At 47.4% G+C, this 27,644-nt stretch overlaps 3 protein-coding genes across 4 annotated transcripts in view; 2 read left to right on the plus strand and 1 right to left on the minus strand.

The window, feature by feature from the left end:
- Positions 1 to 7,649, plus strand: part of TSEN2 (tRNA splicing endonuclease subunit 2) — a 20,370-nt gene extending 12,721 nt beyond the window's left edge. For both annotated transcript variants that reach the window (XM_075574954.1, XM_075574953.1), the window contains exons 8-12: positions 616 to 754; positions 2,121 to 2,157; positions 2,665 to 2,776; positions 6,181 to 6,270; positions 7,518 to 7,649. In XM_075574954.1, the coding sequence (XP_075431069.1) occupies positions 616 to 754; positions 2,121 to 2,157; positions 2,665 to 2,776; positions 6,181 to 6,270; positions 7,518 to 7,577 (438 nt within the window). In that variant the 3' untranslated portion in view covers positions 7,578 to 7,649. The remainder of the gene's footprint in view (positions 1 to 615; positions 755 to 2,120; positions 2,158 to 2,664; positions 2,777 to 6,180; positions 6,271 to 7,517) is intronic.
- MKRN2OS (MKRN2 opposite strand) lies at positions 7,597 to 18,379 on the minus strand. The gene is made up of 4 exons (XM_075574955.1): positions 17,879 to 18,379; positions 12,982 to 13,031; positions 10,104 to 10,266; positions 7,597 to 9,509 (listed from the first exon to the last, which is right to left on the minus strand). Exons 1-4 carry the CDS (start codon positions 18,097 to 18,099, stop codon positions 9,293 to 9,295), a joined length of 651 nt encoding a protein of 216 aa, XP_075431070.1. The 5' UTR covers positions 18,100 to 18,379; the 3' UTR covers positions 7,597 to 9,292.
- A 2,371-nt stretch (positions 18,380 to 20,750) lies between these two features.
- MKRN2 (makorin ring finger protein 2) overlaps positions 20,751 to 27,644 on the plus strand; it is a 36,124-nt gene continuing 29,230 nt past the window's right edge. Inside the window, exon 1 of the mRNA XM_075574956.1 lies at positions 20,751 to 20,960. Within this exon, the coding sequence (XP_075431071.1) occupies positions 20,935 to 20,960 (26 nt within the window). The 5' untranslated portion in view covers positions 20,751 to 20,934. The remainder of the gene's footprint in view (positions 20,961 to 27,644) is intronic.

Here is a 27,644-nt window from a genome sequence, read left to right on the forward strand (position 1 = left end):
TCTGACTTCTCCCTACTGTGTGATGTCACTGTGTGATGTCACTGTGTGATGTCACTGTGTGATGTCACTGTGTGTTCAGCAAGTGCTTGTACAGCCAGAGTCCCCCCTCCCCCCCTTATCTTTACTGTCTGATAAGGAGAGAGTGGGGTAATGAGAAGGAAAACGCTGGATTGACAAACACTTCCCCATTAAGACGTCCCTAAGAAATGCAAATTGTACATCATTTCCACAAACTGAAAGCGGACAAATCTCTGTATTATGCTGGTTAGATTTGTTTGAGGCGCCGATTAGACTGTTAAATGTGTTACAAAGTATTGTTTTCTGAGCAACTACGTGGAACCCTAACCCTTTAACTGCTGGTAAAAAAAAGACATTTCAGTTAAAAATGTACCTGTTTGACGTACAGCAAATAAAGTCCCACACGTGAGCCATTTCACGTCTCGCACAGGCCTGCAGCCCGCCTTTCCCCTTATCTCTTCGCACACAGCGCTTCCACTGCAGCCAAGGATTCTGGGAAATTACATGCAAATGAGCACACCGTGTCACCTTTTACTGCATGCCCATTTTAACATGGGCACGAACCCTGCTTGATGTGACATCTGTGACCTCTTTTAGGAACCTTTAACCATATCGAAACTCTGGGAAGTTTTTAGCGCAGTGCAGCCAAATTTCCGGACAACCTACATGGCTTACCATCACTTCCGAAGCAAGGGGTGGGTGCCTAAAATTGGGCTGAAGTATGGAGCGGATCTTTGTAAGTAAAGCAATGCAAATTTACTTCTTTTAAATTCCCGATAAAAAGCATACCAACCGAAGATTTTTGTGTTCGTATTAAACTAGATAAATAGCTGCTTTCTGAATCCTCTCATTGCCAGTATGTATAGTGCGGTGATTCTCACGTTCTTGGGCCTATCAACCCAAATCCTATTTATATGCAAATTATGTGAATTCCCCTGTGGACAAAAAAGAGCGGGGAACCTTGCTCTACTAAATAATGGATTGGTATCAATTAAATGAATGGTGCTCCCAAGGGTTGTACATTAGGGTAGACAGAATATCCCTAAAAAGGAGTGTAAGAGATGTGTGCAGAGGTACATATAATGGAGACCGATTTGGGTGAAATAATATCTTGGCTTTATTGATTTTTAGTTGGCTGACGTTAGTCAGCCTTTCTATAGATGTGACGCGCGCACGGCGGGGAGCGGGGAGCCGACAGACAGCGGCGAAGATGAAGAAATTCATCTTTTCGCGCCGCTGCCTGAGCTCAAATGTATGTGTGTGTGTGTATGTATGTATGCATGTATGCGTGTTTGTATGGATGTGTGTGTGTGGGGGGGGGGGGGTAAATAAATGCACACAGAAAAAAAATTATTAAACTTTTTTTTTTCATTTAAAAAAATCTTACTTACACTCACACAACATATACACACACATACATACATATACACACACATACATACATATACACACACATACATACATACACACACATACATATACACACACATACATACATATACACACACATACATACATATACACACATACATACATATACACACACATACATATACACACACATACATACATATACACACACATACATACATATACACACATACATACATATACACACACATACATACATATACACACACATACACACATATACACGCACATACACACATATACACTTACCTGCAGCTCCCGGCTCTACATACACAGAAAGCATGCGGCACGTGCACGCGCGTTCGCATAGGAACGCGCGGACGCATGCTGTATAGAACGGCCCTTAGTTAAACAGATAGCAATGTTCCCCCTTCTTACCGGTAACAAAGCAGCACCTTGGTATTCTCTGATCTGCAGAGCCCCGAGATGTTGCCACTTTGTATCACCAATCCGGAGTCAAGAAAAACAAAGTGTGTGTGTGTGTGTGCATCTGTGTGTGTGCATCTGTGCATATGTGTAACCTTTTCACACGCACTTTTTTTTAGGAAAGGTACAGAACTTGCTAAAAAGAAAATTGCCCCTTTATGAACCTTAAAATGTATCTTGTTTAAAAAAAATAACAATAATTTATTGACGCAACATTTGACTTGAGTATATTTTGTTTCTTTTAGTGTTGTATCGTAAAGGCCCTCCTTTCTACCATGCAAGGTTTGTACGTTTACCTGATTCCACATGCTTGTTATATAAGTGTGTGTGCGTGTGTGTGCGCATGTGTGCGCGTGCGTGCGTGTGTGTGCGTGTGTGTGTGTTTGTGTGTATATATATATATATATATATATTGACACGCGTTGCCGAAGACCCGGCTGGCAGCAGGTAAGTGAGTTACAGAGGCATTTAATTTAAATGCCGTGGGGAAGAGCGTGGAGCGCCTGTAACCGCCCGCGCCCCCCCCCCAGCAAAATCTCCCGCCCCCCAGTTTGCGCACCGCTTCCCTATTAGACAAAGACCATTATAATATTTATTTTTTAGTGATGTCATTTGTTGTATAAATAATTTTTCCATGTCTCCTGGTTTTACATTTTGAAAATCTGGTCACCCTATATGAGCATGGTGATGGCTCGGTTACATCACAGCCTATATATACCCTTCGGTAAGCAGACATGTATGGAAAAGTCTTGTATCTGGCAAAATTAGTTCTTTTTTCTTTTCTTTCAGCTACTCTGTTATTGTTGAATTTGTCAATGAAAATTTGGAAGGTTTCCCACTGCGGCCTCTTACGTGGAAGTCATTGGCGGGTCTTAATAGGACAACTGTGAATGTTTCTAAGGTAAAGAAATGCAAGAGACCATAACATCTTCCCTTACTGCCCTTACTGCCCTTACTTCCCTTACTGCCCTTACTTCCCTTACTGCCCTTACTTCCCTTACTGCCCTTACTGCCCTTCCCTTACTGCCCTTACTTCCCTTCCTTCCCTTACTGCCCTTACTTCCCTTACTGCCCTTACTGCCCTTACTTCCCTTACTGCCCTTACTTCCCTTCCTTCCCTTACTGCCCTTACTTCCCTTACTGCCCTTACTGCCCTTATTTCCCTTACTGCCCTTACTTCCCTTACTTCCCTTACTGCCCTTCCCTTACTTCCCTTACTGCCCTTCCCTTACTGCCCTTACTGCCCTTACCTTACTTCCCTTACTGCCCTTCCCTTACTTCCCTTACTGCCCTTCCCTTACTGCCCTTACTGCCCTTCCCTTACTGCCCTTACTTCCCTTACTGCCCTTACTGCCCTTATTTCCCTTACTGCCCTTACTTCCCTTCCTTCCCTTACTGCCCTTACTGCTCTTACTTCCCTTACTGCCCTTACTTCCCTTACTGCCCTTCCCTTACTTCCCTTACTGCCCTTCCCTTACTGCCCTTACTGCCCTTACCTTACTTCCCTTACTGCCCTTACTGCCCTTACTGCCCTTCCCTTACTGCCCTTACTGCCCTTACTTCCCTTCCTTCCCTTACTGCCCTTACTTCCCTTCCTTCCCTTACTGCCCTTACTTCCCTTACTGCCCATACTGCCCTTACTTCCCTTACTGCCCTTCCCTTACTTCCCTTACTGCCCTTCCCTTACTGCCCTTACTGCCCTTACCTTACTTCCCTTACTGCCCTTACCTTACTTCCCTTACTGCCCTTCCCTTACTGCCCTTACTGCCCTTCCCTTACTGCCCTTACTGCCCTTACTGCCCTTCCCTTACTGCCCTTACTGCCCTTCCCTTACTTCCCTTACGGCCCTTCCCTTACTGCCCTTACTGCCCTTCCCTTACTGCCCTTTCTGCCCTTACTGCCCTTCCCTTACTGCCCTTACTGCCCTTCCCTTACTGCCCTTACTGCCCTTCCCGCCCTTCCCTTACTGCCCTTACTGCCCTTACTGCCCTTACTGGGCTTACTTCCCTTACTGCCCTTACTTCCCTTACTGCCCTTACTTCCCTTACTGCCCTTACTTCCCTTACTTCCCTTACTGCCCTTACTGCCCTTACTTCCCTTACTGCCCTTACTTCCCTTACTGCCCTTACTGCCCTTACTTCCCTTACGCCCTTACTTCCCTTACGCCCTTACATCCCTTACTGCCCTTACTTCCCTTACTGCCCTTACTGCCCTTACTTCCCTTACTGCCCTTACTGCCCTTACTTCCCTTACTGTATTTTATTGGTCTGTAAAATATAATATAACTTTGTACCTATAACGTTACAGTCCCGTCTCAGTGCAGCTTACAAGCAACTTTAAAATATAGAATTGAAGCAGGGGGTCTCTGGGGCTGAACCCCCCTCATTTCAGCTCCGGGATCCCGTACTCCCGGAGACACTTATCTCTGGAGGAGTGGCTACTGGCACCTAATTTGCAGGTAAGTATCTCCAGAAACAGGGGGACCCGGAGCTGAAATTAACGGGGTTCAGCTCCGAAGACCCCCTGCTTCAACCCTATAAAAAAACAATCCGCCCCCTTGGATTGTCTCTTTAAAATCACAGAGTTGACGCTGGAAATGAACCTGGATCCTCTGTGCTGTACTTCTGCCGTTCCAACATGCAAGATATGTGTACATCCTGCACATGTGCATCCGATACTGTACGTGTGCATCTGATACTGTACGTGTGCATCTGATACTGTGCGTGTGCATCTGATACTGTGCGTGTGCATCTGATACTGTGCGTGTGCATCTGATACTGTATATGTACATCTGATACTGTACATGTGCATCTGATACTGTACGTGTGCATCTGATACTGTACATGTACATCTGATACTGTACGTGTGCACCTGATACTGTACGTGTGCACCTGATACTGTACGTGTGCATCTGATACTGTACGTGTGCATCTGATACTGTACGTGTGCATCTGATACTGTACGTGTGCATCTGATACTGTACGTGTGCATCTGATACTGTACGTGGGCATCTGATACTGTACGTGGGCATCTGATACTGTACGTGGGCATCTGATACTGTACGTGGGCATCTGATACTGTACGTGGGCATCTGATACTGTACGTGGGCATCTGATACTGTACGTGTGCATCTGATACTGTACATCTGATACTGTACGTGTGCATCTGATACTGTACGTGTGCATCTGATACTGTACATGTGCATCTGATACTGTACATCTGATACTGTACATGTGCATCTGATACTGTGCATCTGATACTGTACGTGTGCATCTGATACTGTACATGTGCATCTGATACTGTACATCTGATACTGTACGTGTGCATCTGATACTGTACATGTGCATCTGATACTGTACATCTGATACTGTACATGTGCATCTGATACTGTGCATCTGATACTGTACGTGTGCATCTGATACTGTACATGTGCATCTGATACTGTACATCTGATACTGTACATGTGCATCTGATACTGTACGTGTGCATCTGATACTGTACGTGTGCATCTGATACTGTATATGTACATTTTGTGAACACTATATATAATAAAATGAATATATATATGTTCTTGTCGATGTAATTTGACTGGGAAAGCTGGATCATTGTTGGGCTGTTAGTATGAAGCGTTTCTGCCGTTAAATGAATCTCACTATGGGACATTAATCACAGTGCGATGACGCTTCTCCGTGCTATTCATGTGACTGGAACTGAACTCCTTCCCTTCATTGCGAAGTGGCTTCACATCCTATTACACGCGGGCCTCTGTCTGCCAGTACCAGGTGCTTGGATGACTTGAGCAGACAATGTATTATTATGAACATACATACTAATGTCTACCTCACTGTAAATCCTATTTCTCCCTTTCCTCGGTGTCACAAATCTCTGCCAGATCTGCATTGGAAAGTCCCTGGCTACGAGTCTGTAACAAATGCCGTGTGTCCCAGCAAACTTCTCCTTAAACCCCTTCTGACTATACCAGCAAAACATTAGGGGACATATTTACTAAGTGGTGTTAAGCCAACGTTGCGGCGCAATAAGACACATTATGACCAATCCGCTGCACTTGAATGGGCCCTAAAGTGTCCTAGCATAGCACCGCTTAGTAAAAACGGGCCTAAATATCACATTAATAAAACAATATATTGTTTGTTTAACTCTGTATACATTTTCTTTAAAAAATGATCATATTGTGGTTGAGAATGTACGTTTAGTAAAGACATATATTTATAAACATATTGTAATTATGAAAGAACTTTCTGTTTTTAGATTAGAGATTTGATATTTCTATCTATTTCTCAACAGGAACTTCTGTTCTGCTATTTAATCAAACCCTCTGACTTCACAGAAAGAGACATGTTATCCCCAGAATGTTTAAAAAAAATCAAAGTTCAGGCAAGTAATTACAGGCTGCGCTGCTACGTAAGGCGGAACTGTGCTCATTTCTTCAGCACTGTATTCACTTATCCAATGCAGGCGCAAATAAGATGTCGCTTTTGTGTACGTGACCTCCCGACTTTTCAGAAGATGTTAGCTGTTGTTACTCTAAAATAGTTTAACACTTGTTGACTTCTTATATGCTTCAGTTTCTCTTGTTCCAGCAATGGTGATACTTATAGATGCATTTCCTGACCTTCTTTTAATCTTTCAAAACTTTTGAAAATCCCTGCTGTCTGGGATAGAACAATATGGTAGACTAGTATCAGATGTGACTTTAACTCCAGCCTGACATCAGTACCCTCATTTGGGAGGGCGAGCCAATGAACAGTGAAGATGAGATGAGCAGAGGATTCTGGGAGAGAGGGGGGAAGCACATTACAGGTACCCAGAGGGTTAGAGTACCTGACTAATGACTAGTCATTTCTTAGTATGAAGAAAAACAATACCTCAGTATAGGTGGATTATTAATAAAAGATTGATTCTTGCACAAACAAAAAGAGTATATAGATAAAACTATAGATATTGGTACAATTGTACCCTTTGAGATTTATTTAAGAGGGTGTGTGTGTGTGTTTTAATAAGACACACAATGTTGTTTTACACAGCGTTGTGAGTTTGTAATCAGTCTAATGTTGCCTGATTTTTGCATCACACAAACTCAGTAATCCTTCAACGCCTATACATGCGATTGTGGGATAAGAGCAATAGGTTTGACGTAGATCATCCTAACTCATCCCCATCTGGCTGTGATCTCGTACAAGTCCCTTTATCTCCCTCTGTCAGGCATCAAAAATTAGATTTTTATCCTCTTCTGAGCGGGAAATGCAAAAAGAACTTGCTGTGCTACATTCCTATAGGAAAATGTCAACTTCCCCAGTAAACCTGCAAAGCTCAGACAATAAATATTTGCAAGTTAAACAATGAATACAATTGTATCTTTTATATCTTTAAATAGGTATAGAAATCAAATCCCTATCTCGGGTTTATCCCGTGTAAAACTTGTTTTGGCTCCGTTATGAACGTTATATCCTTTATATTGGTCTAACACATAATACCCAGGAACCCAACGTACATAGTGAGGACATGGACATTTATCCCAGTGATATGATATACACACAGAGCACTGTGTATACTTCTCTGTAAAAACACTGAAACCAAAAATATATATTATACTATCCTTACTTTATATTGTCTCATTTCAGGAATTAATTGTAAATCGCTGGATTGCTTCACGGGAGAGAATGGATCCGGATGAACTTTAACAAACAAATCGTTTCTAAATAAAGAATAATCTGTTTAATTTTGATAATAAAATACGGTGTTATTTTACAGAACCTGCCATGTCTTCATATTCTGCTATAATTGTGTAATGCTCTTGCAAAGGGTGTAGCAAGACAATGTGCAGGCTTATTGCAGAAGATTGTATTATAGTTTACTAACAATTCGTATAATAGGTTTTGGAATTGCATCATAAACCCTTTTATGTATTAAAAGGACATTTAGGGATTACAATTTCAGTAGAGCATAATTCTCTGTTAAATGTCCAGATATCCATCATGAGACTTGCAGGACTTATTTATTTTTAACTAACCATTATAATTCCCGAAAGACAAAGCATTGCTTAAAATGTTGGTCACCCATCTAAATGGAATGTAAATAATATCCTTTTAATATTTTTTAATGCTAAATGCATCATTGTGCCGATAACAGAAAAGACAGACGTGCCTTTGCCCTATAGCAAAAAATATATTCTGGATCATCCATACACAAAACTAATGTCACATTTAGTACTACACAATGGGTTGTTTTAAAGTTGAATCTGGTACTTACACCCTATGTGAATAATTAGGAAGGAACAACAAGAATAAAGAGCATGTTTGAAAATATTAAACAATATAATTCACAGAAGAATTGTCTACCCATTCCTAAAAAGAAACACACATTTGCAATTGCACAATAATGTACAGTAATGTGTGCAATACTGTTAGATACTATTGATTCTCAATGCAAAATGCTTTAAGGTTGGGTGTACATTATATAGCTGCAAATATTAAATCTTCTATTTTCTAAATAAAGCTTAATGTACATATAACATTTAGAAGGCTGTGCTTTATACTTCTGAAATGTGCAACTTAATTAGTGCCAAATATTTCCTTATTTATGTGTCAAACCTTATTCCTTTCTAAACTTTTTTTCTCTCAGTGTATTTACTTCCTGGTAACACATTTTATAAATAAATAATCCAGAGGGAAACTGAAACCGTCTAATTCCAATTGGGAACTTGTTCGTATCTAATATTTTAAAATATAAATAAATACATTTATCCCCTTAGATATTTGGTTTCGCTGGTTGTGCGCAGTAATTGTTGTGTGTCTCTTAATGTCAATTTTAGTGTCAATTCCATGTCATCTAGATTTTATAATAAATTAACTTAAATATCCAGTTTATTCTGCGCACATTTTTACAGATGTCTCCAACATACTGTTCAGTTGGGGGTCTGTTTTCCCCTCTTCTTTTTTTTTTTTAATTTTTTTTTTACTAGTCACCTAATTTTAAATTGTGTTTTGCGGTCCCCAAAAAATGATCTTAAAACCATGTTTTACCTGGCTACATGGAAAACAGCTTGATGAAGTCTGAAAGTTATAATAAACAGCACATCTTTCCATATGGATACACTACTCTTTTGGCCTTTTGAAATGAAAAATAGGGTTGGTAATCTGAATTGACATCACATTGAGCTCACTTTCAATTTAATTTTTTTTGGGGGTGTGGGGCGAATGAGGAGGATATGGAGGAAGAAATCTCCTACTTTGCACAAGAAGGTTTTATCTGAGCAACTGTTTATTCAGAAAATACCCAGCAGTGAAAATCCTTTCCGGTTTTCCTAAGGCCCCATCTTTATTAAGGTCCTATCTTTATTAAGGTCCTACATTTGACATGTCCCTAACGTCTGAAGTCAAGCCAACCAGGTCAGCACCTAATTATATCTGTTTTCAGGATTGTGAATTATGTAGAAATAATTCTGTGAAATCTCCGTGCAGATGGTTATATATTTAGAGGCTCTTCTAGTCCTTGGTAAAACAAATCTTTCTGTAAATTCATTCTTGTTGAACTTTTTTTTGCCTTGAAGAGCCAGCATGCTGTTGATGAACATCAGCGCAAAAGTATAACAGTTGTGGTCTTGTTCTCTGTATCTGTAAGAGAGAGAGGTTTGTTGGAGATTAGTTAGCTGGATACATCTTTAATAATGTCTCTGAATAAGGGTCAGGTAAAGTGCTTATGTGCATGGTTACACCCATTATCTCCATATCTGCAATTTAAACATGGCAGGAGGATATATGAGAGACTTGAATAGGCACATGGAAGAAAAACGGAAAATTAAAAGTTTCGGGTGTCAAACGTGACAATGGTTTGGGAAATTCAGAGGTATGGGTCCCAAATCTATAATGCTGCCCTTGTCTGATTATTTTTTAAGTGTTAATCAGCTACATGTAAGCTATTAAACATGCCAATAACCTTCATTTACTTTGCTCCTAGATAAGAAAGCTAACTCATAATGTGTACAGCCGGCCTAGACTACAGAAGGTATTACATTAGTTCTAGAATGGTCTGGACCACGGCTCAACTCCAGTCCCCAAGCTCCCCAACAGGCCAGGTTTTCAGGATATCCCAGCTTCAGCACAGGTGGCTCAATCAGTCCCTGCTTCAGCACAGGAGGCTCAATCAGAGGCTCAGTCGCAGACTGAGTGGGCTGGACAAGATGAGTGTGTATTGTTTAATAGACATACCTGTGTGACAGCCAGTAGTCTGCAGCTGAGAAGTCTTCTAAATAGGCGTCCCATTGGTGAATAAGAGCATACAGATCGGGGGGCACTAGTGGTACCCACACACATTGCTGCCAGCCAGCATCATCTCTGTGAATACCCGTCTCATTATAATTATACACAATACCTGTACAGACAAAACCAAAAGCATGAATACCTAACCAAGGAAACGAGATCGTGTGCCCGGGCCAAATTCTCTCTGTGAGGCTATTTAATGTGACGTAATCTAAATGAACACCATGTTAATAGTAACGCTTATTCACCAAAGAAAACGTCATTTTAACCCAATTTTACTCATTTAAATAGTGTAGATTTCGTTTTAATGGCCGTTCGTGACGATGAGACGCAAAAGAGACTTTTACTTGAATATCGCCTACGCATTAGTCTTTTAAGGCAGGGGGCTCAACGCCAGTCCTCAAGCCCCCCCAGCAGGTCAGGTTTTCAGGATATCCCAGCTTCAGCATAGGTGGCTCAATCATTCCCTGCTTCAGCACAGGTGGCTCAATCAGAGGCTCAGTCTTCGATGGGGCCTCTGATTGGGCCACCTGTGCTGAAGATGGAATATCCTGAAAACCTGACCTGTTGGGGGGGCTTGAGGACTGCAGTTGAGCCCCCCTGAGTTAAGTCATACCTAAGCTTGGCGTTCCTCCCATCCAGACCCTGAAATGAGGGAGACAGTCTGGATGGGGTAACGCTAAGATTTAACGCCACATTATTGGGGACTCAGTCACCATAACTTACTTTGTGTACCGGGTTTGTGTCAGAAAACGCCATGCTATGCTACAGAAACATGACGTTAGGCCTGTGCCGATAAGCTGTACTGTAGAACAAACGTTATTTTAGTATATAATTAGCATTGTAGATACTCATTACCTCAGGGAAAGTACCGTCTGTTACAGTTTTAGGTAACGCCACATTATTTGTTACCCGAGAGTAAGATAAATATATTATTATTGCACATTCAGGAGATGCTAACATGTTCTGCCAACCGAACAGGGACGGCAATGAAGTGATAAAGTGAAAAGTTAAATATTAACATGTCAGTGCAGGGGTGGGCAACTCCAGTCCTCAAGGTTTTCAGGATATCCCTGCTTCAGCACAGGGTCAGTCTTCGACTACGCCAATGATTGCGCCACCTGTGCTGAAGCAGGGATATCCTGAAAACCTGACCTCTTGGTGGTCCTTGAGGGCTGGAGTTGTCCTCCCCTGTGTTAGTACAGGGGCGCGCAAACTTCTTGAGCTACGCCCCCCTGCCCGGGAGCCACAGCGTTCGCGCCCCCACTCCAATGACTCGTGTCAAATGACATCGCGAGTCATGTGACGTCACATCATATGACTCTGCGGCGTCGATCCGAAGAGCCGGCAGAGAGCAGGTAAGTGATGTTACAGAGGCCTCACGCCTCCCCCGGCATTTAATTTAAATGCCGTGGGGAAGAACACGGAGCCTCTGTAACCCCGCGCCCCCCAGTTTGCGCACCGCTGTGTTTACATACTGATACAATGGATATGGAGCTCCTTGGTTATAGAAGTTTACATTTAAAGAATAATTTGTTTCCTCCTCTAATGGGAAATCATTATTGGTATAATAAGCAAAAACTTGTTATAGTCTTGAAATTGGTGTGAAGGAGTGTATGGTCCTTGGTGGGACTGCCCCTTTAAGGGGGAAAAGGGTTAAAAATACTTTTATTGTGATATATTTGCAGCAAAACACATTTAACAAAAAAATCAGTTCCCTTAATCATAGAGTAACAGACACTTGGCAGTTCAGATGTTTTTGGTATCGGTGCAGATTTTAAAAATACTTAATACTGTAAAATGTTCACGGTTTTTCTTTATATTATAATATTTTTTAAATATCTAAAATTAGATTAAAATACTCTTCTGTCTTTTCTAATTATAAATGTCTGACCCTTTAATAGATTTGTTAAAGAGCACTAATTGGCAGCATATGAATGTATGTTTGTGTGTTTATATTATTGTCTGTATATATATATATGGTATGAGAGAAAGAGCCCAACACAATAGCACTCTAGTATACCAGGGTAGTACATATATCAAAACATCTTTATTGAATGGCTGTCACAAAACAAGAATTAAAAGAAAGCAGAGAAAAGGTTTAAAACAAGGCATGGATCCCTTGTACGTTGGTCTGAACACAAACCTCCAAATTTCAAATACAAAACATGAGAAAAGCCATCTCACATCAGACAAAAGGTGTGCTGAAATATTCCTGACATATAGATATGCTAAATACAGACAATAAAGCAGGGAAAACAGGAAGTGGCTGTGGTCAAGGGGTCAAACACAAAATATCATAGCATGCTCTCCCTAAGGAATCTCTGAGATAATCTCTACAAATGCAATGCATAAATATGTGATGAAGCCAAGGATATAGGGCCAAAGGGCACACTTCAAAAAGCCTGTATACTCATGGTCTAAAGACACCTGAAAGTCGGACATGCAGCAAAATCATGAAGGAGGTAAGGAACAAAAAACCTTAAACCATGATAACGTGTCCCTGAAGGGGGACAAACCAAGGGATCCTGCCTACACCACCCACTCCTACGCGTTTCGGCCAGATGCCTTCTACTGTATATATATACACTCTTAGAAATCCATAATATAGTCAGTGAGGAGATACCACGAGTGTCAAATAAAATAATGAATTATTGATGGGTTTGAACTAGTGCCATGGATCTCTTTTAAAAGTTAAAATAGGACAGTAGCTTCATCAAAGGAACATATGACATAATTGAATGCATTATAGAAGTATCTTCTGTATCTTCTGTATATTCATGCACATAGCCAAAATATATATTTACAGAAATGTGCATCTCTTTACCTTTAGAACTAGTTATCCCAACGTGAAGGTCTGAGCACCCATCATATTCCCTGAAAGAGACAAATGAAAAAGCTATAGCAATTTAAATTAAATACACCAGCGCATGTAACATGAGGTCCAAGAAACCCAACAGAACACACATGGCACCATGACCAGATAAGAAGACTTGTACGCATGTACAATCATTTGTCATGTAATTAGCACATGTTTACACACCATATACACCTACAGTATAATCCGGCGGTGACGTATGAAATAGAAGAGAACGGAACAATTGGATGTAAAGAGCTTTAGCACTTGTTCAAAGGAACAAAGTGAAGTGTTTGCTCCACGCGAGTTTGCACAGCCAGAGCCCCACTCCCCCTCCTGTTCTTCTTACTCGCTGTTTGATATGAACACAGTGGGCTCAGGATAGAGAAAACACTTCCCCCCCCACACGCCCCTAAGAAATGCAAAGTGTCCTTCATTTCCATTGTCCATGCAATGTCTGTGTGTGACTGTATAACCCTGTTCTTTTAATGTAACCGTGTATTGTTATAACTCTGTTCCCAGGACAGACGTGAGAACGAGACGTAACTCTCACTGTATTACTTCCTGTAACACACGTTATAACTCTGTGCCCAGGACATGCGTGAGAACGAGAGGTAACTCTCACTGTATTACTGCCTGTAACACGTTATAACTCTGTGCCCAGGACATGCGTGAGAACGAGAGGTAACTCTCACTGTATTACTGCCTGTAACACATGTTATAACTCTGTGCCCAGGACATGCGTGGGAGCGAGAGGTAACTCTCACTGTATTACTGCCTGTAACACACGTTATAACTCTGTGCCCAGGACATGCGTGAGAACGAGAGGTAACTCTCACTGTATTACTGCCTGTAACACACGTTATAACTCTGTGCCCAGGACATGCGTGAGAACGAGAGGTAACTCTCACTGTATTACTGCCTGTAACACATGTTATAACTCTGTGCCCAGGACATGCGTGAGAACGAGAGGAAACTCTCACTGTATTACTGCCTGTAACACGTTATAACTCTGTGCCCAGGACATGCGTGAGAACGAGAGGTAACTCTCACTGTATTACTGCCTGTAACACACGTTATAACTCTGTGCTCAAGACATGCGTGAGAACGAGAGGTAACTCTCACTGTATTACTGCCTGTAACACGTTATAACTCTGTGCCCAGGACATGCGTGAGAACGAGAGGTAACTCTCACTGTATTACTTCCTGTAACACGTTATAACTCTGTGCCCAGGACATGCGTGAGAACGAGAGGTAACTCTCACTGTATTACTTCCTGTAACACACGTTATAACTCTGTGCCCAGGACATGTGTGAGAACGAGAGGTAACTCTCACTGTATTACTGCCTGTAACATGTTATAACTCTGTGCCCAGGACATGCGTGGGAGCGAGAGGTAACTCTCACTGTATTACTTCCTGTAACACGTTATAACTCTGTGCCCAGGACATGCGTGAGAACGAGAGGTAACTCTCACTGTATTACTGCCTGTAACACACGTTATAACTCTGTGCCCAGGACATGCGTGAGAACGAGAGGTAACTCTCACTGTATTACTTCCTGTAACACGTTATAACTCTGTGCCCAGAACATGCGTGAGAACGAGAGGTAACTCTCACTGTATTACTTCCTGTAACACAAGTTATAACTCTGTGCCCAGGACATGCGTGAGAACGAGAGGTAACTCTCACTGTATTACTGCCTGTAACACACGTTATAACTCTGTGCCCAGGACATGCGTGAGAACGAGAGGTAACTCTCACTGTATTACTGCCTGTAACACGTTACAACTCTGTGCCCAGGACATGCGTGAGAACGAGAGGTAACTCTCACTGTATTACTGCCTGTAACACGTTATAACTCTGTGCCCAGGACATGCGTGAGAACGAGAGGTAACTCTCACTGTATTACTGCCTGTAACACGTTATTACTCTGTGCCCAGGACATGCGTGAGAACGACAGGTAACTCTCACTGTATTACTGCCTGTAACACGTTATAACTCTGTGCCCAGGACATGCGTGAGAACGAGAGGTAACTCTCACTGTATTACTTCCTGTAACACATTATAACTCTGTGCCCAGGACATGCGTGAGAACGAGAGGTGACTCTCACTGTATTACTGCCTGTAACACGTTATAACTCTGTGTCCAGGACACGCGTGAGAACGAGAGGTAACTCTCACTGTATTACTGCCTGTAACACGTTATAACTCTGTGCCCAGGACATGCGTGAGAACGAGCGGTAACGCTCACTGTATTACTGCCTGTAACACGTTATAACTCTGTGCCCAGGACATGCGTGGGAGCGAGAGGTAACTCTCACTGTATTACTGCCTGTAACACACGTTATAACTCTGTGCCCAGGACATGTATGAGAACGAGAGGTAACTCTCACTGTATTACTTCCTGTAACACATGTTATATCTCTGTGCCCAGTACATGCGTGAGAACGAGCGGTAACTCACTGTATTACTGCCTGTAACACGTTATAACTCTGTGCCCAGGATATGCGTGAGAACGAGAGGTAACTCTCACTGTATTACTGCCTGTAACACGTTACAACTCTGTGCCCAGGACATGCGTAAGAACGAGAGGTAACTCTCACTGTATTACTGCCTGTAACACGTTATAACTCTGTGCCCAGGACATGCGTGAGAACGAGAGGTAACTCTCACTGTATTACTGCCTGTAACACGTTATTACTCTGTGCCCAGGACATGCGTGAGAACGACAGGTAACTCTCACTGTATTACTGCCTGTAACACGTTATAACTCTGTGCCCAGGACATGCGTGAGAACGAGAGGTAACTCTCACTGTATTACTGCCTGTAACACGTTATAACTCTGTGCCCAGGACATGCTAGAGAACGAGCGGTAACTCTCACTGTATTACTGCCTGTAACACGTTATAACTCTGTGTCCAGGACACGCGTGAGAACGAGAGGTAACTCTCACTGTATTACTGCCTGTAACACACGTTATAACTCTGTGCCCAGGACACGCGTGAGAACGAGAGGTAACTCTCACTGTATTACTGCCTGTAACACACGTTATAACTCTGTGCCCAGGACATGCGTGAGAACGAGAGGTAACTCTCACTGAATTACTTCCTGTAACACATGTTATATCTCTGTGCCCAGGACATGCGTGAGAACGAGCGGTAACTCACTGTATTTCTGCCTGTAACACGTTATAACTCTGTGCCCAGGATATGCGTGAGAACGAGAGGTAACTCTCACTGTATTACTGCCTGTAACACGTTATAACTCTGTGCCCAGGACATGCGTGAGAACGAGAGGAAACTCTCACTGTATTACTGCCTGTAACACGTTATAACTCTGTGCCCAGGACAGACGTGAGAACGAGCGGTAACTCTCACTGTATTACTGCCTGTAACACACGTTATAACTCTGTGCCCAGGACATGCGTGAGAACGAGAGGTAACTCTCACTGTATTACTTCCTGTAACACATGTTATATCTCTGTGCCCAGGACATGCGTGAGAACGAGCGGTAACTCACTGTATTACTGCCTGTAACACGTTATAACTCTGTGCCCAGGATATGCGTGAGAACGAGAGGTAACTCTCACTGTATTACTGCCTGCAACACACGTTATATCTCTGTGCCCAGGACATGCGTGAGAACGAGAGGAAACTCTCACTGTATTACTGCCTGTAACACGTTATAACTCTGTGCCCAGGACAGACGTGAGAACGAGCGGTAACTCTCACTGTATTACTGCCTGTAACACACGTTATAACTCTGTGCCCAGGACATGCGTGAGAACGAGAGGTAACTCTCACTGTATTACTTCCTGTAACACGTTATAACTCTGTGCCCAGGACATGCGTGAGAACGAGAGGTAACTCTCACTGTATTACTTCCTGTAACACGTTATAACTCTGTGCCCAGGACATGCGTGAGAACGAGAGGTAACTCTCACTGTATTACTGCCTGTAACACGTTATAACTCTGTGCACAGGACACGCGTGAGAACGAGAGGTAACTCTCACTGTATTACTGCCTGTAACACGTTATAACTCTGTGCCCAGGACATGCGTGAGAACGAGCGGTAACTCTCACTGTATTACTGCCTGTAACACGTTATAACTCTGTGCCCAGGACACGCGTGAGAACGAGAGGTAACTCTCACTGTATTACTGCCTGTAACACATGTTATAACTCTGTGCCCAGGACATGCGTGAGAGCGAGAGGTAACTCTCACTGTATTACTTCCTGTAACACATTATAACTCTGTGCCCAGGACATGCGTGAGAACGAGAGGTAACTCTCACTGTATTACTGCCTGTAACACGTTATAACTCTGTGCCCAGGACATGCGTGAGAACGAGCGGTAACTCTCACTGTATTACTGCCTGTAACACGTTATAACTCTGTGCCCAGGACACGCGTGAGAACGAGAGGTAACTCTCACTGTATTACTGCCTGTAACACATGTTATAACTCTGTGCCCAGGACACGCGTGAGAACGAGAGGTAACTCTCACTGTATTACTGCCTGTAACACATGTTATAACTCTGTGCCCAGGACATGCGTGAGAACGAGAGGTAACTCTCACTGTATTACTGCCTGTAACACATGTTATAACTCTGTGCCCAGGACACGCGTGAGAACGAGAGGTAACTCTCGCTGTATTACTTCCGGGTAACACATTTTATATAAATACATTTCCACAGAAGCAAAATAAACTCATTTTTTTGCATGGTTACATTAGTTTAAGGAAGCATATTAGATAATTACACTGTTTACAAAAGGTTGCTTATTTAATGACCCCTGTAGCAAGATAATGTACATTGTACGTATGGAAACAGTTTGGAATAAGCTTCCATAAATGCTTCACTTACCCGAGAAATACCCCGTTCGTGGGCTTCACTACAAAGGAACATTGTGCTCTGTGCCCACTAACAAAGGGACTGGGAATGCTGACAGGGGCGTCCTCCAGCTTCCAGGAGCGCACGGCACTCTGCCCACACAGCGGGCACGATTCGGGAACGCAGCGGCAATATATGTCTTTCTTACAGTGAGTGAATTTGATGAGACCCGTTTCCAGTTCTAACGGCTGCATAATCCCCGGGGCTTGCAAGCAGCTCTGAGACTCTTCCTGATCCCGGCACAAAGCCACAGGGCAGCTCCCTCTGTGCAGTGACGCCTGCAGGTGCACGGCCACACACCAGGAACACAGATACACTGCCGCTGTCAGTGCCAGGCAGTGTTATACCTGTAACTGGTGTTCCCTCTGGTCTGACCCACCCAATCTCACATTGGCCCCTGTGGTCTATCCAGCCCTCATTACAGCCGGAGAGATGACTGTAGACATTGTTATGCATGGCTACATACCATACAAGTACTAGGATTGTACTACACCACAGAATATGGGGCTCAGGGAGTATGGACACTGACTGATAACAATGCCACTGAGTTTGAAGCAGGGGAGCTTGGTTCAAATCCCTGTGCCATCCTCCCTGTGCCCTGTCAGTGTTATAGTAGAAAAAACAATATATATAATTGTTTTTTTTAAATATATATATATTAGGCACTGTACCTATTAATACTGTATGTACACATGCTAGCACATACATGAAAATAAGAGGCAACCCTCAATGTATTATTTCCTGGTAAAACATTGAGCGGCTAATGTACTGAAAATATACATTTTACCTTGGACAAGACCTGTTAATAGGTTATTAGGGTGCTTGAAATCCACCCGCCGAAAGTTTCAATGACTGCTTTATATGTGATCACATGTAAAGAAAATGCAAACTTGAAATCTAATGCTGGGATTTTATCAATATTTAATCTTGGGTTATAAATAATTCCTAGTAGGAATGGGTCTCTTTTATATTTCATGCGTTCCTTAAAAGGTATACTTCCACGTCAGGGAATAATCTGTTTAATTAGCACCTTTTCCCTTAAAACCAATTATTTGAATAAATGTAATATTTAATGGTCTGCATGCATATTTTAAATAATGTTTTAATTCCTTTTTATTAGAAAAGATTTTCTGATTTTCAGTCGGTCTCACAGCTTATTTTTCAGCATCAGCAGCCTCAAAGTTTAATAGAGTCTCACTGACAGAAATCAGAATATTTCCATTACAATGTCATTTTATTTGGGTTCAGGACCCCTTAAATCTCACTGATTTGAGTCCCAGGAGATTGACATCTCTGTATCTGATTTTCAATATAGTGAAAGCACTCAGACATGCGACATCTTATTCAACATTTAAAAATGTTTCACTTCATAGCTCAACATACGATAGATACCCTTCAACTGTACATATTTAGCAGGTCCTATACCTATTTTATTAACCTTATAGGACCTATTTCTGCCTGTGTGTAAGCGCTGAGCAGTGATCCACAGCCTGTGTCTCCTATTGTATTAGCTCAGATACTTTAGCTAATCACAGCAGCTTGAAAATTGATGGGCGATTTGATATACGATCAGATTGTTATAGGGAAGTCATTACTGCTTCTATTTTATGTATATATTAACATACAAAAGAAATCAAGAAATACTAGTGTTTTATTGGTAAAATGATCTCTGCAAAGAATAACATTCCATGGGTTATTGAGCCTGTGTAGGTGGCATTTGATTGTAAGCTCCTGTATCCCACATTGACAGAGGAACTATACTGTACCTATATATAAAAAAAAAAATAGTGGTTCCCAGCACTCAATTATAGAATAGTCTGATAAGCAAACAAAATATGGGCATTTAATATGAAAACATTATCACATTTGGATATACAAATGGAGGATGTGGGGTAATTGTAAGGAGGCAATAATTACTCCAGGTGCTAAATGGCACCTATGGGGAAAGGGTACAAATGAGGATTAGGGAAACAAGGGGAGGAAGGTAGTGGAAGGCAAAAAATGGAGGGTGTACAAATAAAAGGCAAATAGAGGGGGGCTTTTGGCCCATTCCCTACACCGGTCTCCCTTTATCCTAACCTCCAGAAAATGCAAAGAGGAAAGGACCAGATGCAGCCACCAGGCCAACTATGGGAGGAAGCCCAAGTCTGCCAGAATGGGTATAGAAAATGGCAGTGGTTGGGAGATTAGGGGGCCTAAATGGACAAAGTCTAGCTACAAAATGCAGAGTCCGGGTAACTGACCAGTTTCTGGACAGATTCTGCTCCGAGAACAGCACCCGGAGGAAAGTTAGTGCGCTGCGCAGCGGTGTCGCGAGCTGGTTACTCTCTGGCCCGGACTGGCTGCTTTTGCACTAACTTTCCTGTGTGTGCTGGTCTTGGACTTGGATACCAGTATTTTCTTGGCCCACAAAGCTTGTTTAGCTTTCCATTAAAATACTCTTTTATTCCAGAACCCCCTAAATCTGAACTCAGTCCTCGAGGGCCACCAACAGGTCAGGTTAAGCTAGTCCTGGTTCAGCACAGTGTAAGACTGCACAACCATGGATATCCTGAAAACCTGGCCTGTTGGTGGCCCCTGAGTGCGGATTTGAGACAGCAGCAAGGTTTAGGGCCTTAGATTTTGTGTAACTACAAGTGCAGCGTTTGTTTTATCATCACGTCAGCCCTTCTAATCTGCCTGGCAACAGAGAGCTGCCCCTGACCAATCCGGGAACAGCCTGGGGTCTCTGTCACTATGTGCCCGTGCTCTCCCATCCCCTCCCCCCACACACGCAGCAGCAGGAACGCAAAGACTGAGCGCAGCGGGGTCCGGGCGGAACTGTGATGGTGGTGCACGCGCTGTGACGTTTGGCGCTGGGGGGGCCGGCGGAGGAGGCGGAAACCGGACACGGGAGGGCGGGGCTGGCGGCGCACGCGGTGCTGCAGGAAGCGGACAAGCGGATTCAGCGGGAACGGCTCCGCACCAAACAATAACACCAGGGACGCGAGGAAGCAGCGGGGAGCAGCCGTGCGAGCCAGGCCGCCGCCATGAGCACCAGACACGTGACCTGCAGGTCAGACGGTTATCCCCTCACTAGATATATACATACACCTACACCTCGGATATCGTACCCCCCCCCACCTCGGATATCGTACCCCCCCCCCACCTCGGATATCGTACCCCCCCCCACCTCGGATATCGTACCCCCCCCCACCTCGGATATCGTACCCCCCCCACCTCGGATATAATACCCCCCCCACCTCGGATATCATACCCCCCCCACCTCGGATATCATACCCCCCCCACCTCGGATATCATACCCCCCCCACCTCGGATATCATACACCCCCCCCCCACCTCGGATATCATACACCCCCCCCCCACCTCGGATATCATACACCCCCCCCCCACCTCGGATATCATACACCCCCCCCACCTCGGATATCATACACCCCCCCACCTCGGATATCATACACCCCCCCCTCGGATATCATACACCCCCCCCCCCACCTCGGATATCATACACCCCCCCCCCCACCTCGGATATCATACACCCCCCCCCCACCTCGGATATCATACACCCCCCCCCACCTCGGATATCATACACCCCCCCCCACCTCGGATATCATACACCCCCCCCCCACCTCGGATATCATACCCCCCCCCCACCTCGGATATCATATACCCCCCCCCCACCTCGGATATCATACACCCCCCCACCTCGGATATCATACACCCCCCCCACCTCGGATATCATACACCCCCCCCCACCTCCTATATCATACACCCCCCCCCCCACCTCGGATATCATACACCCCCCCCTCGGATATCATACACCCCCCCCACCTCGGATATCATACACCCCCCCCCCCACCTCGGATATCATACCCCCACCCACCTCGGATATCATACACCTCCCCCACCTCGGATATCATACACCCCCCCCCACCTCGGATATCATACACCCCCCCCCACCTCGGATATCATACACCCCGCCCCCCCCCCCCACCTCGGATATCATACACCCCCCCCCCCACCTCGGATATCATACACCCCCCCCCCCCCACCTTGGATATCATACACCCCCCCCCACCTCGGATATCATACACCCCCCCCCACCTCCGATATCATACACCCCCCCACCTCCGATATCATACATCCCATCCCCCCACCTCGGATATCATACACCCCCCCACCTCGGATATCATACACCCCCCCCACCTCGGATATCATACACCCCCCCACCTCGGATATCATACACCCCCCCACCTCGGATATCATACACCCCCCCACCTCGGATATCATACACCCCCCCACCTCGGATATCATACACCCCCCCCCCACCTCGGATATCATACACCCCCCCCACCTCGGATATCATACACCCCCCCCCACCTCGGATATCATACACCCCCACCTCGGATATCATACACCCCCCCCCCACCTCGGATATCATACACCCCCCCCCCCACCTCGGATATCATACACCCCCCCCCCCCACCTCGGATATCATACACCCCCATCTCGGATATCATACACCCCCCCCCCCACCTCGGATATCATACACCCCCCCACCTCGGATATCATACACCCCTCCACCTCGGATATCATACACCCCCCCCCCCACCTCGGATATCATACACCCCCCCCCACCTCGGATATCATACACCCCCCCACCTCGGATATCATACACCCCCCCCCCCACCTCGGATTTCATACACCCCGCCCCCCCCCCACCTCGGATATCATACACCCCCATCTCGGATATCATACACCCCCCCCCACCTCGGATATCATACACCCCATCCCCCCACCTCGGATATCATACACCCCCCCACCTCGGATATCATACACCCCCCCACCTCGGATATCATACCCCCCCCCCCCACCTCGGATATCATACCCCCCCCCCCCACCTCGGATATTATACACCCCCCCACCTCGGATATCATACACCCCGCCCCCCCCCCCCCCCACCTCGGATATCATACACCCCGCCCCCCCCCCCACCTCGGATATCATACACCCCCCCCACCTCGGATATCATACACCCCCCCACCTTGGATATCATACACCCCCCCCCCCACCCTATATCATACACCCCCCCCCCCCCCACCTCCGATATCATACACCCCCCCACCTCCGATATCATACATCCCATCCCCCCACCTCGGATATCATACACCCCCCCACCTCGGATATCATACACCCCCCCACCTCGGATATCATACACCCCCCCACCTCGGATATCATACACCCCCCCACCTCGGATATCATACACCCCCCCCCCACCTCGGATATCATACACCCCCCCCCCCCACCTCGGATATCATACACCCCCCCACCTCGGATATCATACACCCCCCCCCCCACCTCGGATATCATACACCCCCCCCCCCACCTCGGATATCATACACCCCCCCCCCACCTCGGATATCATACACCCCCCCCCCCCACCTCGGATATCATACACCCCCATCTCGGATATCATACACCCCATCCCCCCACCTCGGATATCTTACACCCCATCCCCCCACCTCGGATATCATACACCCCCCCACCTCGGATATCATACACCCCTCCACCTCGGATATCATACACCCCCCCCCCACCTCGGATATCATACACCCCCCCCCCACCTCGGATATCATACACCCCCCACCTCGGATATCATACACCCCCCCACCTCGGATATCATACACCCCCCCACCTCGGATATCATACCCCCCCCCCCACCTCGGATATCATACACCCCCCCACCTCGGATATCATACACCCCTCCACCTCGGATATCATACACCCCCCCCCCACCTCGGATATCATACACCCCCCCCACCTCGGATATCATACACCCCCCCACCTCGGATATCATACACCCCCCCACCTCGGATATCATACCCCCCCCCCCCCACCTCGGATATCATACACCCCTCCACCTCGGATATCATACACCCCTCCATCTCGGATATCATACACCCCCCCCCCACCTCGGATATCATACACCCTCCACCTCGGATATCATACCCCCCCCACCTCGGATATCATACACCCCCCCACTTCGGATATCATACACCCCCCCCCCACCTCGGATATCATACACACACCCCCCCACCTCGGATATCATACCCCCCCCACCTCGGATATCATACACCCCCCCCCACCTCGGATATCATACACCCCCCCCCCCACCTCGGATATCATACACCCCCCCCCCCCACCTCGGATATCATACACCCCCCCCCCCCCCACCTCGGATATCATACACCCCCCCCACCTCGGATATCATACACCCCCCCCCCCCACCTCGGATATCATACACCCCCCCCCCACCTCGGATATCATACACCCCCCCCCACCTCGGATATCATACACCCCCCCCCACCTCGGATCACATTCACCCCCCCCCCCCCACCTCGGATAACATTCACCCCCCCCCCCCCACCTCGGATAACATTCACCCCCCCCCCCCCCCACCTCGGATAACATTCACACCCCCCCCCCCCCACCTCGGATATCATGCCCCTCTCACCTCGGATATCATACACACCCACACCTCGGATATCATACACCCCCCCACCCCCACCTCGGATATCATACACCCCCCCCCCCCTCGGATATCATACACCCCCCCCCCCACCTCGGATATCATACACCCCCCCCCACCTCGGATATCATACACCCCCCCTCCACCTCGGATATCATACACCCCCCCCACCTCGGATATCATACCCCCCCCCCACCTCGGATATCATACCCCCCCCCACCTCGGATATCATATACCCCCCCCTCGGATATCATACACCCCACCTCGGATATCATACACCCCCCCCCCCCACCTCGGATATCATACACCCCCCCCACCTCGGATATCATACACCCCCCCCTCGGATATCATACACCCCCCCACCTCGGATATCATACACCCCCCCACCTCGGATATCATACACCCCCCCACCTCGGATATCATACACCCCCCCCCCACCTCGGATATCATACCCCCCCCCACCTCGGATATCATACACCCCCCCCACCTCGGATATCATACCCCCCCCCCACCTCGGATATCATACACCCCGCCCCCCCCCCCACCTCGGATATCATACACCCCGCCCCCCCCCCACCTCGGATATCATACACCCCCCCCCCCCCCCCACCTCGGATATCATACACCCCCCCCCCACCTCGGATATCATACACCCCCCCCCCACCTCGGATATCATACACCCCCCCCCCACCTCGGATATCATACACCCCCCCCCACCTCGGATATCATACACCCCCCCCCCCCCCCACCTCGGATATCATACACCCCCCCCCCCACCTCGGATATCGTACACCCCCCCCCCACCTCGGATATCATACACCCCCCCCCCACCTCGGATATCATACACCCCCCCCCCCACCTCGGATATCATGCACCCCCCCCCCCACCTCGGATATCATACACCCCCCCCACCTCGGATATCATACACCCCCCCACCTCGGATATCATACACCCCCCCACCTCGGATATCATACACCCCCCCCCCACCTCGGATATCATACACCCCCCCCCCCCCACCTCGGATATCATACACCCCCCCCCCCCACCTCGGATATCATACACCCCCCCCCCCCACCTCGGATATCATACACCCCCCCACCTCGGATATCATACACCCCCCCCCCCCACCTCGGATATCATACACCCCCCCCCCCCCCACCTCGGATATCATACACCCCCCACCTCGGATATCATACACCCCCCACCTCGGATATCATACACCCCCCCCACCTCGGATATTATACACCCCCCCCCCCGCCTCCGATATCATACACCTCCCCACCTCGGATATCATACAACCCCCCCCCCCCCACCTCGGATATCATGCACCCCCCCCCCACCTCGGATATCATACACCCCCCCACCTCGGATATCATACACCCCCCCTCGGATATCATACCCCCCCCCCACCTCGGATATCATACCCCCCCCCCACCTCGGATATAATACCCCCCCCCCCACCTCGGATATTATACCCCCCCCCCACCTCGGATATCATACCCCCCCCCACCTCGGATATCATACCCCCCCCCCCCCCACCTCGGATATCATACACCCCCCCCCCACCTCGGATATCATACACCCCGCCCCCACCTCGGATATCATTCCCCCCCGCCCCCACCTCGGATATCATACACCCTGCCCCCACCTCGGATATCATACACCCCCCCCCCCCCACACCTCGGATATCATACACCCCCCCCACCTCGGATACCATACACCCCCCCACCTCGGATATCATACACCCCCCCACCTCGGATATCATACACCCCGCCCCCACCTCGGATATCATACACCCCCCCCCCCACACCTCGGATATCATACACCCCCCCCCCCACCTCGGATATCATGCACCCCCCCCCCCCCACCTCGGATATCATACACCCCCCCACCTCGGATATCATACACCCCCCCCACCTCGGATATCATACACCCCCCCACCTCGGATATCATACACCCCCCCCCCCACCTCGGATATCATACACCCCCCCCCCACCTCGGATATCATACACCCCCCCACCTCGGATATCATACACCCCCCCCCCACCTCGGATATCATACACCCCCCCCCCCACCTCGGATATCATACACCCCCCACCTCGGATATCATACACCCCCCACCTCGGATATCATACACCCCCCCCACCTCGGATATTATACACCCCCCCCCCCCGCCTCCGATATCATACACCCCCCCACCTCGGATATCATACAACCCCCCCCCCCCCCCACCTCGGATATCATGCACCCCCCCCCCACCTCGGATATCATGCACCCCCCCCCCACCTCGGATATCATACACCCCCCCACCTCGGATATCATACCCCCCCCCCACCTCGGATATCATACCCCCCCCACCTCGGATATAATACCCCCCCCCCCTCCTCGAATATCATACCCCCCCCCCCACCTCGGATATCATACCCCCCCCACCTCGGATATCATACCCCCCCCCCCCACCTCGGATATCATACACCCCCCCGCACCTCGGATATCATACACCCCGCCCCCACCTCGGATATCATACACCCCGCCCCCACCTCGGATATCATACACCCCCCCCCCCACACCTCGGATATCATACACCCCCCCCACCTCGGATATCATACACCCCCCCCACCTCGGATATCATACACCCCCCACCTCGGATATCATACTCCCCCCCACCTCGGATATCATACACCCCGCCCCCACCTCGGATATCATACACCCCCCCCCCACACCTCGGATATCATACACCCCCCCCCCCACCTCGGATATCATACACCTCCCCCCCCCACCTCGGATATCATACACCCCCCACCTCGGATATCATACCCCCCCCCCCCACCTCGGATATCATACACCCCCCCCCCCCCACCTCGGATAACATTCACCCCCCCCCCCCACCTCGGATAACATTCACCCCCCCCCCCCACCTCGGATATCATGCCCCTCTCACCTCGGATATCATACACACCCCCACCCCCACCTCGGATATCATACACCCCCCCACCCCCACCTCGGATATCATACACCCCCCCCCCACCTCGGATATCATACACCCCCCCCCCCCCCACCTCGGATATCATACACCCCCCCCCCACCTCGGATATCATACACCCCCCCTCCACCTCGGATATCATACACCCCCCCCACCTCGGATATCATACCCCCCCCACCTCGGATATCATACCCCCCCCCACCTCGGATATCATATACCCCCCCCTCGGAT

Source organism: Ascaphus truei, chromosome 17 (assembly GCF_040206685.1).
Source record: "Ascaphus truei isolate aAscTru1 chromosome 17, aAscTru1.hap1, whole genome shotgun sequence".
NCBI lineage: Eukaryota > Metazoa > Chordata > Amphibia > Anura > Ascaphidae > Ascaphus > Ascaphus truei.

Coding starts and splice junctions, on each gene's coding strand:
- MKRN2OS (XM_075574955.1), bottom strand. CDS start 18,099: ATGCAGCCGTTAGAACTGGAAACGGGTCTCATCAAATTCACTCACTGT. Junction 10,267..12,981: donor TGGGATAACTAGTTCTAAAG/GTAAAGAGATGC, acceptor TTGTCTGTACAG/GTATTGTGTATAATTATAAT. Junction 9,510..10,103: donor GACTACTGGCTGTCACACAG/GTATGTCTATTA, acceptor TCTCTCTTACAG/ATACAGAGAACAAGACCACA.